Source organism: Nicotiana attenuata, chromosome 2 (assembly GCF_001879085.1).
Source record: "Nicotiana attenuata strain UT chromosome 2, NIATTr2, whole genome shotgun sequence".
NCBI lineage: Eukaryota > Viridiplantae > Streptophyta > Magnoliopsida > Solanales > Solanaceae > Nicotiana > Nicotiana attenuata.
The window spans coordinates 56,427,671-56,442,134 of record NC_031990.1 but is presented as its reverse complement, the minus strand read 5'-3'; the positions used below and the strand labels follow the sequence as shown (position 1 = coordinate 56,442,134).

Below are 14,464 nucleotides of genomic sequence, written 5' to 3'. Positions count from 1 at the left end.
AAAAATATTTATTAAAAACTAATTGTGATGTTAACAAATTACATGGTGATTTAATTAAATATTTTTAATATTAAAGATTGATGACTAAGTGCTTTTTGGAACAATGATATAAAGAGGGTATTTGCCTTATAGGCTTATAAGCTGGTCAAACTGGCTTATAAGCATCTTTTGTTCTTATTTACGCGTTTGGTAAATACCCTGTTTATAAGCCAAATGCTTATAAGCTAAAATCGGCCATAAGTCATAAGTTGGTCACCCTCATGAACTTATGACTTTTTGGCTTATAAGCACTGTTAGTTTGACTAAGACTTTTACTAGTTTATCCTTAATAATATTTCTAATTCACAAAAAATTTTCTAACTTCCTTTTCATTCCATATTCGTTGTTCAACTTTTTCTTTACAATTTTTTTTTTTTAATTTATAATCTTTTGTAAAGTTTTTAAAGATATTTTAGTCATTTTAATGAAAGAACAACTTATCCTCACTTTTGTACCTAACACATCAACGGACTATTATCAGTTTTAGCATGTCGATCCAAGCACGTAGATGATTATTTTAAAAAATCAGTTTTAGCACTTAAAAATATTTTTCAAAACTTCAAACTCATCAACTATTTACAATCAACTATTCCAAACGGGCTTAAACTCAAGAGTTACATTAAGGGATTTTTACCTTCCTATACCATATATGAAACCTTATTACCCTCAATGTTTAAGGTTTTAGTTAATTACATTTCAGCATACCAAATTATCATTTTTATACCATAATTCAAATTAGGGATATAATTAAGGGTTCATTTATATTAGGCATAATTATAGGACTGTATCTTCCCACTTTCTCTTTCCTTTCATCTCAACTGTTCACAACACACACACAACTCACGATGCTCCTATGCTTCCTCTCGTTGATCATCCCCAACTGCCCACTGCCTCTCAATTGTTATTAAGAATTGAAGAATATCATATTTTCAGATTCACAAGAAAATATTAAATTCTTTGATCGAACCGCTTGAATTCCCACTGGAAATAATAATGGCAGAGAGTTCGAAATTTCAAACACAGATAGAAATCAAGCAACAAATGGCGGCGGCGAGATTCTCACTTTTTGATATCTGAATTTCTTTCGAGCTATGACATTTTGTATGGAGATCACTTCATGAATTGCCTATTCTTGAAACCCTATTTTTTTTTTTGGGATTTTTACATTCCTATGCTACATAGGAAACCTTTTGTAGTCAACATTTTTTTTCAATATAAATTGTAGTTTAATTGTAGTATAAATATAGTAATTTTGTAGATACTCTTAAAAACAATACAGCTTTATACAATACTTAAACTGATTTGTAGTTTATTTGTAGTTTTTTTGAAGAAATTTTGTAGTCAACATTTTTTTCAACATAGATCGTAGTTTAATTGTAGTATAAATGTAGTAATTTTGTAGATACCCTTAAAAACAATACAGCTTTATACAATACTAAAACTGATTTGTAGTTTATTTGTAGTTTTTTTTGTAGATGAATATAAGATTTTGTAGTCAACATTTTTTTTCAACATAGATCGTAGTTTAATTGTAGTATAAATGTAGTAATTTTGTAGATAACCTTTAAAAACAATACAGCTTTATACAATACTAAAACTCATTTGTAGTTATTTGTAGATAAATGTAGGAATTTTGTAGATATTAACATAAAATCAGACTTCCTCTTCTCCATTCTTTCTTCTTCTCAAAAAATACAGAGATGAGACCCATTTTTTATAATCAGATTTTTCCCATTCAATTGTAGCATGATTGGGATTTTGGACACGATTGAGTGTTGTTGCTGAGGTATTGTTCTATATTTTATTGTTTTTTTGATTTGTGTATTGAGAAAAAAAAGATGAAAAACAGATTTGATTTCAATTTGTTGAAGCTTTTAGTCTTTTTTTTTTAATTACGAAAAAAATTCCAATGGCTTTGCCTACCAATCAAATCTGATCTGGAGAAAAATACGCAGATGAGAAATCTCCTTTCCCTTTTTAAAAATTGAATTTAATGTAGAATCAATTAACACCAAGATTCTCTCCTTAATTTTAGCGCGTTTTTTAGGGAATATTATGCCCTTTTAATGCCCTAATAGTCGAATGATATATAAATTGTAATAAAAGTGTGGACTGGGCGGGTAATTAACAAACTATGCACATTTAGGGTAATAAAATTTCATATATGGTATAGTTAGAAAAAAATCCCTTACATTAATTGCGAAGGGAAATGGCTTATAAGGAAATTAGTTTGTTCCTTATTTGGAGGAAAATGTTCCTTAAATGTATTTTCTGCTAACCAAACACCACAAAATAACCGGGTTTGAGAAATCTGAGGGGTTTGGGATTCCCTTAGATTGCGTTAGACAGTTGCTATTTTATGTTTATCACCAAAAAATATTTAAAAGGAGAGATAAGTTTATTTATTTACTTGTTATTATTTAAATATTTATGTAATAATGAATTTTACCAATCAGGTCGAAAATTTCAGTATCCTGACAAAGCAATCATTATTCACTTGGTATGATACAATCATATCAAATTCAATCAACTGCCTAAACAAAAATTTGAAATGAGATTTGGTAATCGCACAAAGATTTAGAGCCCGTTTGGACATAAGAACTTTTTACCTTTTTTGAATTTTTTTACTTTTTTTCGAAATTAGTGTTTGACCAATAATTCCTAATTTTCACTTGAAGATAAATTCTGAAAATTTTCGAAAATTTTAAAAATTCGAAAAAGCTATTATTCAAAATTTCACTCAGATCACTTACAGAACTTCAAAAACGACCCAAAATTATATTCATGTCCAAACACAACTCTAATTTTCAATATCATTTTCACTTAAAAAAAAATTTCACTTTTCTTTTTGGAATTTTACAATTCTTATGTCCAAACGCCCACTTAACTTCTATGTGAAGTAATTTCACATTATTAGTATAATTTAACATATTTTAATAAGCTACTTACGTTATTTTTCAACTAATCCATGCTTAGTATTAGGGGTGTTCATAAAAACCCGAAAAACCGAACCAAACCGAAAACCAAACCAAACCGACCAAAAAAATCGATACTTTTTGGTTTGGTTTGGTNGTTCTTTACCTTTACATTCTAGTTTGATTGGTAGTTTTCTTTTGTTACGTGTAAGAATCCATTTCGTGTTAAAAATAATATATTTTTAATTGAGTCCTTAAATTATTCATCACTATTTGATTCAATTATCATCAATATATCTTGGTAAATAATAGATTTCTCAAATGACAATTGATTTGATAGTGTTACATTGAAAATGTGGTCGCCGGAATATGTGTTTGGTAGTGTATGTCTTTTATTTAAGAAAAAACCGACAAATAACCGAAAAATTAAAAAACCTACAAAAACCGACATAAACCGAATCGAGAAAAAACCGACTTAAATGGTTTGATTTGGTTCTAATATTTGAAAAACCGACTTACTTGATTTGATTTCTTTTTAGGGAAAAACCGATCCAAACCGAACCATGAACACCCCTACTTAGTATTAGTAGTTACTTTTACTTGAATTTTAAGCGATAGAATGATGTAAAATGTTAATACATTGTATATAAAATTTTAAAATCTATAATATAGTAGTATATCTCTGGTTTTATTAGACAACCAGGACTCTCGCAGTTACTTGGGAGGAAAGTTAAACGAAAGATTATTTACTTAGTAATAAAATCTTTAAACTATTAATCTTTGTTGATAGTTATGTTAAACTTATGAATAACCTGCTATACTATAGCCTATAAATTAAATTAATTTATACTGTAACTTTTTTAAAACTGAATATAGACCGGGCCATGACATGTCAAATATATATGAGCCCCCAACTTCTTCCTTAAAGCTAAAGATTCTCTCGTCTCCTCAAAACTAAAACTCATTCACTTGCATTTTTGAACTGTCTTGTCTCCGCACGGTTTTCTCTCCTCTCCATCATTAGGGTTTTACGGCGGCTTTTTTCCATTCTTTCCGGCAAATCTATTCAACTGCGCGCATTGCACTTCTGTGAGTTCTTTGAATCTATCGTTTAGCATGAAAACCTATGACATTTTTGGTTGTTTTTGCATGGTTCCAATTTTGGGAATGTGTTTTTGATTCATCTAGTTCTTGTAATTTATCATTTTATTTTTTATTTTTTTTAAGCGAGTACTCCTGTGAGTCCATCACTCATATGATCAATCAACTATCCAAAATTATGAACTAAATTAAAGTCACTTTTCTTTCGTCGTTTGTAACAGAAAAGTCATTCAACTATTCCCATTGCACATAGATGGTCACTCAATCCGAATTGTTTCATTGGAAAAATGTGACTTTTTATATTTTTGGACCAAATAAAATAATTAACACCCAAACAAAACATAAAAAATTTACTCATATACCCAACCCAGCTGACTAAAAATAAAAATCCACCCCAAAATAAAACCAAACACTAAAATGCATCCATGTTATAAATGCATCTCTCTTCTTGTAAAAAGCAGTTTTCTTCTTTTTTTCATGGTTTTACTCTAGTTTTATAAAATAATAATGGGTACGAGGTTAAGGATTAAAGACTAAAGACTAAAGACTAAGGTGACCCATGTCATTTTTTTTCTCAATGACTTGTATTCTTCTTTTTATTGCTAATTCATCTACTTTTTTTTTTTATAAAATAATAATAGGTACGAAATTAAGGACCAGAGTGAAACTATGAAGAAACAAAAGGTTTCTCTTTATAAGAAGAAGAGAGATGCATGTGTAATAGGGTTGGTTTTAGCGTTTGATTTTAGTTAATTAGCGGGTATTTTTTATTTTTAGCGAGCTAGGTTGGGTGTATGCAGGGGCGGATTTACGCTTATCGAAGCGGTGTCACGCTACACCGCTTCGTCGGAAAATTTTACTAAATATATGTATTTATGCTATACAGAAACAGATAAGTAGGAAAAAATGACACCACTTAACATAAATTGTGTCTTGGTGTGTTGGTAATGTGCATGGTTTTTCTTGAAGAGGTCAAAGGTTCAAACCTCAACTACCACATTTTTCTTTTGCAAACTAAGGTTATTTCTTGTCAAAAGAATGATAATCAAAGTTATATTTCAATTCTTTTATAAATTTCGACACCGCTTATAAAAATTGCTGCGTACGCCCCTGGGTGTATGGGTGAATTTTCTATGTTTTATTTGGGTGTTAATTATTTTAATTTGGTCCAAAAATATAAAAAAAAATTCATATGGACTGTCACGTCACATTTTTTCCACCGGAAAGTTTGATAATTCTGGTTGATTGACCATTTGTGTGCAAATAGGAATAGTTGAGTGATTTTCCCATGCAAATGAAAGAAAAGTGACTTTAGTATATAATTTTGGTTAGTTGAGTGATCATCTGAGTAATGAATTCGTACTCCTCATGACATGTAACTATGTTTTGATTATGCGAATAGAAGAATATTCACGTTATAGTTTATAAGGACCATCGGAGTTTACTAACATCTCTGATATGGTGCTCTCCTCAATGTGTGATCGACTTATTTCATATTTACTATAGTGAAATTTCTTGATCAAACCCAAGTGACCAAGGTTATAGAAATGCTGCTAATAGGTGATAAGGAGATTACTTTTAAAATCCTTATCTTTCAATATACTGAGTTTTTTTTTACCCTCTCTTTTAGTGGGGGATTCTTTTGAGTGTTCATTAGTGATACTTTGAGGGTTTATAACCAGCTTTTAATGCAGAAAAATGGCATCTTCGGAGGACGACGGCGTCGACATGGCTGATAGCTCTGAACAAAATTGGGAAGACGATGATGACGCTATTGACACCACTGAATCTGATCAGGACTTCTATTTAGCTATCAAACCTCAGTCTAGTCAGTCGGTATTTGTTTTCTCCCTCTCTTTATTTTTTTCTTTGATGAATGTATTGTTGGTGTTTTATTGATGATAAATATACTAACTTTCTTGCCCTATTCTTCTATTGATTCTTAGTCTTTTTGAGTGAACACGTTGGCATATTAGAGAAGTAGATACAACTAGTATGAGATTTGTGCATAGTTAGTAATTAGTATATTTCTCTTGCTTCTGAGTATCATATATACCTTTTTTAACAAAGTCTTTTGTCTTGGATTGTAGTTCTGCGAGTATGATTTTAAGACTGCCCCTTATCACAACGGAGGGATCAAAGCTTCTGAATTTCCTGAAGACATCTTAAGTAAAGTGGATATGAAGATCAAAGATGTGGCGAAGAGACATGTACTTCCTATCCTCCCCGCTAAATCATTAATGAAGTTTCGAGCAGTGTCTAAAGAATGGAATCAGTGGATCGCTAGTCCATTATTAGCGTACCAGCAAAGCTTTTCATTCCAGAAACTTTCAGGCTACTTTTTCCAAAGGGTGGATGATCAATTTGATCCTAATCCTTCCATTGGTTTCATGTCTCTGGATCGTTCTGCTAATGGAGTCCCCAGTCCTTCCCTTGATTTCTTGCCCGAAAGGGTCAAAGTCCTAAGTTGTAGCAGCGGCTTGCTCCTTTGTCAAGGGTGGGACAGTTATTATGTTTGCAATCCTGCAACCAAAGACTGGAAAATGCTCCCTCCTCCACAATATTATCATGGGTCTGATCCAGCAGTTGTTCTTGCATTTGATCCTCAGTGTAATATTGAAGCATTTTATCAAGTTATCGCTGCTGTCCTTCTTCTTGGTAATCCAGTTGTCTGCTTTGAGATTTACTCTTCTGAATCAGATTCTTGGAGTTGCTCTTCTTCAGATTGTCTTGAGTTGGAAAATAGCACAAGTCTTGAGGGTGGAGGATCTTATATCAAAGGGGTGGCTTACTGGAATACGTCATCAAATGAAGTGCTAGCATTCGATGTGAAAAATGAGATCCCGGCAGTTCTGAATGTACCTGACCAATCTGAGGGAGACGGTGGTGCCTTAACGCTAATAGGAGACGAGGTATGCTATGTTACTGCTTATAATGACAGTGGAGATGTTTTCGTTATAGATATCTATGGAGGCATGGACATGAGCCTGAAGCGTAGTGTCAACGTGAATCTTGAAAGTAAGAAGCCACGTACTGATCAAGTGTGTCGGATACCCAATGACCCTTGTTCTGTAGTGTGCTGTGAGATCCTTCCCTCTTTTGACAGTGACACTGTGGTGATCCATACCGATGAAAAGATATATTTTTATCACTTGAAAGAGCAGAAGGTTGAGACCGTGGCGAGTCCAGGACCAGTGGATTACCATAAGAGGTTTTTACCCTACATAAACAGCCTCGCTATGGTACATGCATGAGCTGAAGAAGTAGTAGTGTCCTTTGATGATATTCTAGGGGTTGCTGTCTAGTAGAAGAATTGTTTCTTTCTTTGAAGCATAGGGAACTCTTTAATTAGAGATATTTATGTTTGAACTGATGTCATTTGGATGGTAGTATGCTTGTTTTTTTCCTTTATTCATTTTACATTCTGGCTGCGAAGTTTTAGTTTCGGTTCCAGACTTCCAGTGGGTATTTTTCCATTGAGATTCCTGTCCTGAACCTGGATGCAGAGAGCCCTTCACTTTACTCGGGCTTCAGATCATAGCAATCCATTAGTTGGATTGAGACTAGAAGATATTACCATGATGAAGATCAGGATAGTACACCAAACGAACACCTTTTAACATCACTGCACTGTCCAACTTAGCTCTATAGTAATAACTGCAATGCTCTGTAGTTGATTTAGTTTGGTTTGAATATTTAGACAATCGACTTAATTGGTTTAGTCTCTGTGTTAAAAAATTGAACCAAATTGAACCGCGTGCAATGCCAATGCTGTTGAATGGGGCATGGTGTTTGGGTTATAAAGGGCACTCCGGTGCACTAAGCTCCTGCTATGCGCGGGGTCCAGGAAGAGCCGGACCACAAGGGTCTATTTTACGCAGTTTTACCCTGCATTTCTGCAAGAGGCTGTTTCCACGGCTTGAACCCATGACCTACTGGTCACATGGCAGCAACTTTACCAGTTAAGCCAAGACTCCCTTTCTCGGGAGGCTCCCTTTCTCGGGTTATATTATGGGTTATTTGCCTTTTGCAAACTAGAATTGGAGGGTGAAACATGTGCTGTTTGGCCATACTAAATGTTTAGTTGTATGACTGGTTACAAAAAATAATATTTTTAACAGAAGTATTAAAGTACTAGGAGTAGTATAAATATGAAATAAAGAAAAATAAATTAACAAGTAGGGAAATGGAGAGAACAATTATTTTCTTTAACTTCATTTTATTGAGGGAGAGAGCAAGAAAGAAAGAGTGTGTAACTTTAAGAGAGAGAGCGAGAGAGGTCCTTCTTTGTAGGAGGCAACAGTTGGGGACAGAGGCGGGGGAAGGTGTAAACTTTCTTTGTACATCACAATTCACAATGCTAAGATTTCTCTTTCTTCCCTTTGAGAACCTCATACATCATTCAGGTAAATTTCAACATATGTTTCTATTTTTCTTCTTCTCCTGAAAATTTCATTTTTTTCCTCTTTTCCTGGTTATCAATCTCCATGTCCAAATTGTTAGATTTAACAGAATGAGCCATGTTAGAGGAAAAAAAAGAAAAAAATGATCAATCATGTAATATTGTGACATTATATAGTAAGATCTTCAATTTAACAATGGAAATGTAACTTTTTTTTTCCTTTTTAACTTTCATGGCAATATAGGAACATTGAAAATTTGTTGAGACGAAGCAGTTAACGGGAAAGGTTGAATTTCCAGCCTCTGGAAATTCACCTTTCTTGGAAAAATGCAATCACTTTCGACTACTACTACGTCCAACAAAAATGGCACTAGTTCCCTGACTCCTAATGGAACTCCCCCTCCTCCTTCAACTAATTCATCTTCACCACCACCATCACCGCCACCACAATCTCCTCCACCTGCCTCTCCACCCCCACAACCACAATCTCCTCCTCCGCCTGAAAATTCTCCTCCTCCTTCATCACCACCACCAACCATAAAGGACTCTCCTCCTCCATCATCACCACCACCTCCGGCAGCTTCTGAGCCACCGCCACCACTCTCACCTCCACCGCCATCCACTTCGGAACCACCACCTGCTTCTCCCGATACGCCTCCTCCCCCACCCACATTTTCTCCCCCGCCTCCTGTTTCCTCAGAACCACCTCCATCACCTGCTGCAAAGTTATCTCCCCCTCTACCGCATTCTGAAAAACCACCTGGTGGCGATCCACCTAATTCAGAAAAATCAGTCGGCGTACCCCATTCAGCAAAATCAGCAGCAGCTGGTTCTTCAGGAAGCAACAATGGCTCGCCACCGGCTGCTTCAGGTTCGTCGGATATGATTATAGTTGCAGGAATAGCGGTGGCAGGAGTACTGGTTCTTGCTATTATCATTGTTTGCATAGTGTACTGGAGAAGGAAGAAGAAAGAACCCTACTATACAGACCCTATTCCTGGACTTCCACCTAAAGGTTGGTTAAATTGTAACCTTTGTCTCTTTAGTTCTTTTCGAGTTTAAGTTGCATATATTACATTGTAAATAAAAGCAACTCTTGTAACTTATATGCAATGACATTGCATAGATATTTTACATCATCGAGTAAGCTGATGACATCCAGATCAATTGTCGTTTGTAAGTCTAATTTGATAACTAAAAAAATACTGAATTAACTTACTATAGCATGTTAAGATGCACTCACATACAAAATCGTTTACACAATTGGCATATACAATTTAAGCTGGACAAGATTAAGCAATTTGCTATTACTTGTTAAAGTTTATCGATAGTGCAAAAATTTGTTGAGATATCAGTGTATATAATCGAATTTTCTTATAATTACTATTGTAGCCAAAAGGCATATCCAATTTCTGCTATAGTTATTCAAGTATACATTTGTCTTTTGAAGTGCAGGTAGTAATGATCCATACTACAAAGGTCCTAAGCCCATGGAACACATTATTAAGGTTCCTTCCGCACCTAATCTAAGTAGCGATAACAGCTCTACCGTCTACGGCCAAGCTCTTGTGCCATCGCCAAGTTTTGGTGGGTTCGCACAAAGTCGGTTCACTTATGAGGAGCTAGCTATAGCAACTTCTGGATTTTCTAAGGCCAATATTTTAGGCCAAGGTGGTTTTGGGTATGTACACAAAGGTGTTTTGGCTAATGGAAGGGTGGTAGCTGTCAAGAGCTTGAAGTCGGGTAGTGGACAAGGTGAACGAGAATTTCAGGCAGAGGTTGAGATCATTAGCAGAGTTCATCATCGCCACCTTGTTTCTCTTGTTGGATATTGCATTGCTGATAGCCAGCGAATGTTGGTCTATGAGTATGTTCCGAACAAAACCTTGGATTTCCATCTTCATGGTACTTCCCCCTGTTATTCATTACTCCCTTCTATGATACATCATGTACCACTTAAAATGACTTCCTAATTGAGTATAAAATTGTATTGTTGCAAAACTTTCTTAAAAGAGTTTATATACACTAGCAGTATTAAGAAATTTTACGCCTTGAAGATAACTACAGGTAATTGTTCAAAAAAAGTGGGATTACTATCATGAAAAATAAAGCAACTACATGCTACTACAGGTGAAAATACGTTGATAGTATAAAAGTTCTTTACGCTGACAGTGTATGCAGTTAAATTCTTTTCAAAAGCGATTTGAACCGTTGAAAATGCTCTCCACGCTAATGTTGAACCAAGTATGATTGCAGGAAAGGGACATCATGTTATGGATTGGGCAACAAGGCTTAAAATTGCGTTGGGATCAGCCAAAGGATTAGCTTATCTCCATGAAGATTGTATGACAATTTTATTTCGACACTGCTCCCCTTTTCTTTCTCTTTGATTTTCTATCTCATCCCTTGCTTTATATGCACAGGCCATCCTAAAATTATCCACCGTGACATAAAGGCTGCAAACATTCTACTTGAGGACAACTTTGAAGCTAAGGTAAAAATATTAGTAGTTATTATCTCGTGTATTTTGGATATGTCAAGAAACTTGGAAGGGTGATTTTCAATATGTTTGTGGTTTCTCAGGTGGCAGATTTTGGATTGGCTAAACTTTCTTCTGATAACTTCACTCATATCTCCACCCGTGTTATGGGAACTTTCGGGTGAGTCAAACATAACATTTCTCTACTCGTTGAGAGGTAAACGAAATACTTGGCGGAGGTTAGTGTTTAGCTTTAGAGGTGAACTAATCTATTCTCTTCAAGTGCTTCCATGACTTACTAAACGATCTTAATTAAACGAAATCCAATCATCTGCCATGTTATCAATCAAAAAGTCTAGTAAATTTGTTAATTCTGAGCATTGCTTTGGAATGTTTTGAAAATCAGTTTGATTCTTTCTTTCCTTCCTTTTTTTGTTTTGCGTTTTTAAAGGTTTCTAATTTTTGAGAATGGTAACAGTATATTCATCAGCATTAAGGAAAAGCTGGGCACCATATCTACAAAGTAGATTAAGCGAAAGGAGAATCTTGCTCTTCAATTAAAGGTTTCTAATTTTCGGAACACTTTTCATAAGCTCAGTAGTAGTATCTTAGGCAAGAGATAGGCACAGTGCAAGATAGAAAAAAACAGCTTTTGCATATATGAAAAATGTTTTGGAAGTCATTTTAATTTTTTTCGACAGCTTGGTTAAAGTAATAAATGGGGGTCCTTGATTTTGAGATTGAGCAAGTAGAAGGTAGCTAAGTATTTTAGCAACATTCTGTGTGAACAACTAGAAGAAATCAGGCCTCAGTAGTGAAAAAATCATTGTATCCCTCAAAAGATTTGCAAGTCGGGAACATGTTGCTAAGTAGGAAAATTACCTTGTGAGTTGTGACATACTGCAGGTACTTGGCTCCTGAATATGCATCAAGTGGCAAGCTAACAGACAAATCAGATGTATTTTCATTTGGAGTTGTGCTTTTGGAACTCATAACTGGGAAGAAACCTGTTGATCCTAGCAATATGGTGGAAGACAGCTTAGTAGACTGGGTTCGCTCTTGATCTCAAATTCCCAAATTTCATGCATTATCATAAACATACCTACATTTTAAAGTGCACTTAGACTTTAATCTTTGGATTCCCTAGTTGACCTAACGTATGAAATGAACAGGCTAAGCCCCGTCTTAAAAGAGCCTTAGAAGAGGGAAATTATGATGAACTGGTAGGTGCTCCCCTTGAAGGAAACGTTCCAGATGAGTTGCATCGGTTAGTTGCCTGTGCTGCTGCTAGCACTCGTCATTCTGCTAGAAGACGTCCAAAGATGAGTCAGGTATATTGTCTTCTCGATTAGAGCTATCCTCCTATGTTAATTCCGGTTAATACATGATTCTGTCGTTTACCTCGGACATATCTATTCCTTTAAAACTTATTTCCCACATCATTTGCAATTAGGCTTATTGGATATGCTCCTTTTTTCTTCTACTCTCGTGAGAAAAATAATGATACACATTCTAATGAGCAGATTGTACGAGCCTTGGATGGCGATTCATCTTTGGAAGACTTGAGCGATCGTTCAAAGCCAAGTGAGAGCTCTGTATCCTATGATACTGGTGCATACAATGCTGACATGATCAAGTTTAGGAAAATGGTGATACCAAGCCAAGAATTCGATAGCAGTGAATATGGAGCGACAAGTGAGTATGGACTCAACCCTTCCTCTTCGTCAAGCAGTGACTCCGGAGAGTTTGGTTATGATAAGGGGGGTAGAAGATGAATTGCTCAATAATAGCTAAATCCTGATGCTTGAGAGTCTGAGAACAAAAAGACCACTTTGACTTCTTCCTTATAACAGATCCAATGAATGGAGCTTACTCTTTCTTACTTTTTGTCAAATACTGAACTACATGTACGAAACTAGAGTTCATAACAGTGAAATATGATTTATGTACTACTCTTTTTTGTCTCAATATTGTACAATAGGTTCCAACACTCAAGAGAAAAACACTGAAGCCTTATACAGTTGTAGTTATTGTCAATACAACAACAATAACAAATCAGTATAATCCACTTGTGTGGTCTGGGGAAGGTAGTGTGTACGCAGACCTTACCTCCACCTTGTGAAGGTAGAGAGGTTGTTTCCGATAGACCCTCGGAAATTATTGTCAATATATTAGTTTATTATATAGTTATCTCTTGTGATTTTCAGACGCTTTTATTTCACCTTAATCTGCCAAAGGCCTGTCTACTATTAATGACTTCTTCTTCTTCTTTGTTTGTGTTATGGTATTTGCTATAACCGATTCTCAAGAAAGATTTTACCCCGATGGTAGACATATATTTGTATACATAAAAAACTTACTGGATTTTAAGTCCGGCATCTTGAAGACGAGCTCAATTCATGATCTTCAAGCCCAAAGGTCTTTCAAAGATTTATTGGAGACTATTCTTCCCTAAACCCTAGCAGACATCTATGTTAAAATAGCACGGTATAGCCAGTTTTCGGACTGGTCATTCAAAAATAGCCAGCGTTTACCAAGTCAATGAAAAATAGCCACTATTTTGCTGCAGCAGAGACCGGTCCAGCATAATATGCTGGAGTTCGGTGCACCTGTGTATGAACTCCAGTATATTATGCTGGACCGGTATACTTGCTAGAACTCCAGTATATTATGCTGGAGTTCTAGTGTATTATACTGGCATATTTTTCCGGGTTTTGAACAGTGTTTTCGCTCAGATTTTTCTTTACATGAAAAGTGGCTAAATTTCTATTACTTTTGAAACTGAGCTATTTTTGAACGACCAGTTGTAAATCTGGCTATTTTTGAATTTCACCCGACATTTATAAAGGGGTACATATTCTCTCGAAGAGACATCTCGAAATTTCATTAATTCATGGAATATTCACAAACATATCAAAGATCTCAAATATTATTTTTATCAAAGTCGTTGAGGTGATAAAAAGATGTTCTTCCTTTCCATGAAGATCAAGTACATCCCAAGGAAGTCTACATTATCCTATATTCGAAACGGAAAAGGATTCAAAATGCCATTAAACTATTGGAAAAGGTATAAAAATACCCTTCATCCACCTATTGGGCTAAAAATACCCCTCCATCCACCTTTTTGGTTCACTTATGCCCTTTGACCGTTAGGTCAATGCTGAATTAAAAATAATTATTATTCTTTTTGTAAAACTTAAAAAAAAATATTTCACAAAATATTTTCGTTTTTTTAAACTAATGCACCAGTAGTCCCACTAATTTAGTAAAGTCTTCTTCTTTTTTTCTTTTTTCTTTTTTTCAGTTTTTACAAAAAGCAATTCAGTTTTTACAAAAAAATATTTTTTTTCATTTTTTCAGTTTTTTTAAAGCATTTTTTTTCTAAAAACAGAAAAAAATTGTAAAAACAGAAAAAAAATGTTTTTAATAAATATTTTTGTTTTTTAAAACTGAAAAAATTATTTTCAACAAAATGTTTTCGTTTTTCAATTTTTTTTTCATTTTTTACAGTTTTTTTTTTTAAAAAAC

General features: G+C 34.7%; 2 protein-coding genes across 2 annotated transcripts; both read left to right on the top strand.

Annotated features, from left to right (window-relative positions):
- LOC109210725 (F-box protein At5g49610-like) lies at positions 3,936-7,422 on the top strand. The gene is made up of 3 exons (XM_019374181.1): positions 3,936-4,043; positions 5,750-5,891; positions 6,146-7,422. The coding sequence occupies exons 2-3, from the start codon at positions 5,754-5,756 to the stop codon at positions 7,307-7,309; spliced, it is 1,302 nt and encodes a 433-aa protein (XP_019229726.1). The 5' UTR covers positions 3,936-4,043; positions 5,750-5,753; the 3' UTR covers positions 7,310-7,422.
- Positions 8,279-13,142, top strand: LOC109210718 (proline-rich receptor-like protein kinase PERK5). The gene is made up of 9 exons (XM_019374171.1): positions 8,279-8,461; positions 8,702-9,472; positions 9,913-10,362; positions 10,714-10,800; positions 10,881-10,951; positions 11,041-11,117; positions 11,843-11,987; positions 12,109-12,267; positions 12,460-13,142. Exons 2-9 carry the CDS (start codon positions 8,785-8,787, stop codon positions 12,709-12,711), a joined length of 1,929 nt encoding a protein of 642 aa, XP_019229716.1. The 5' UTR covers positions 8,279-8,461; positions 8,702-8,784; the 3' UTR covers positions 12,712-13,142.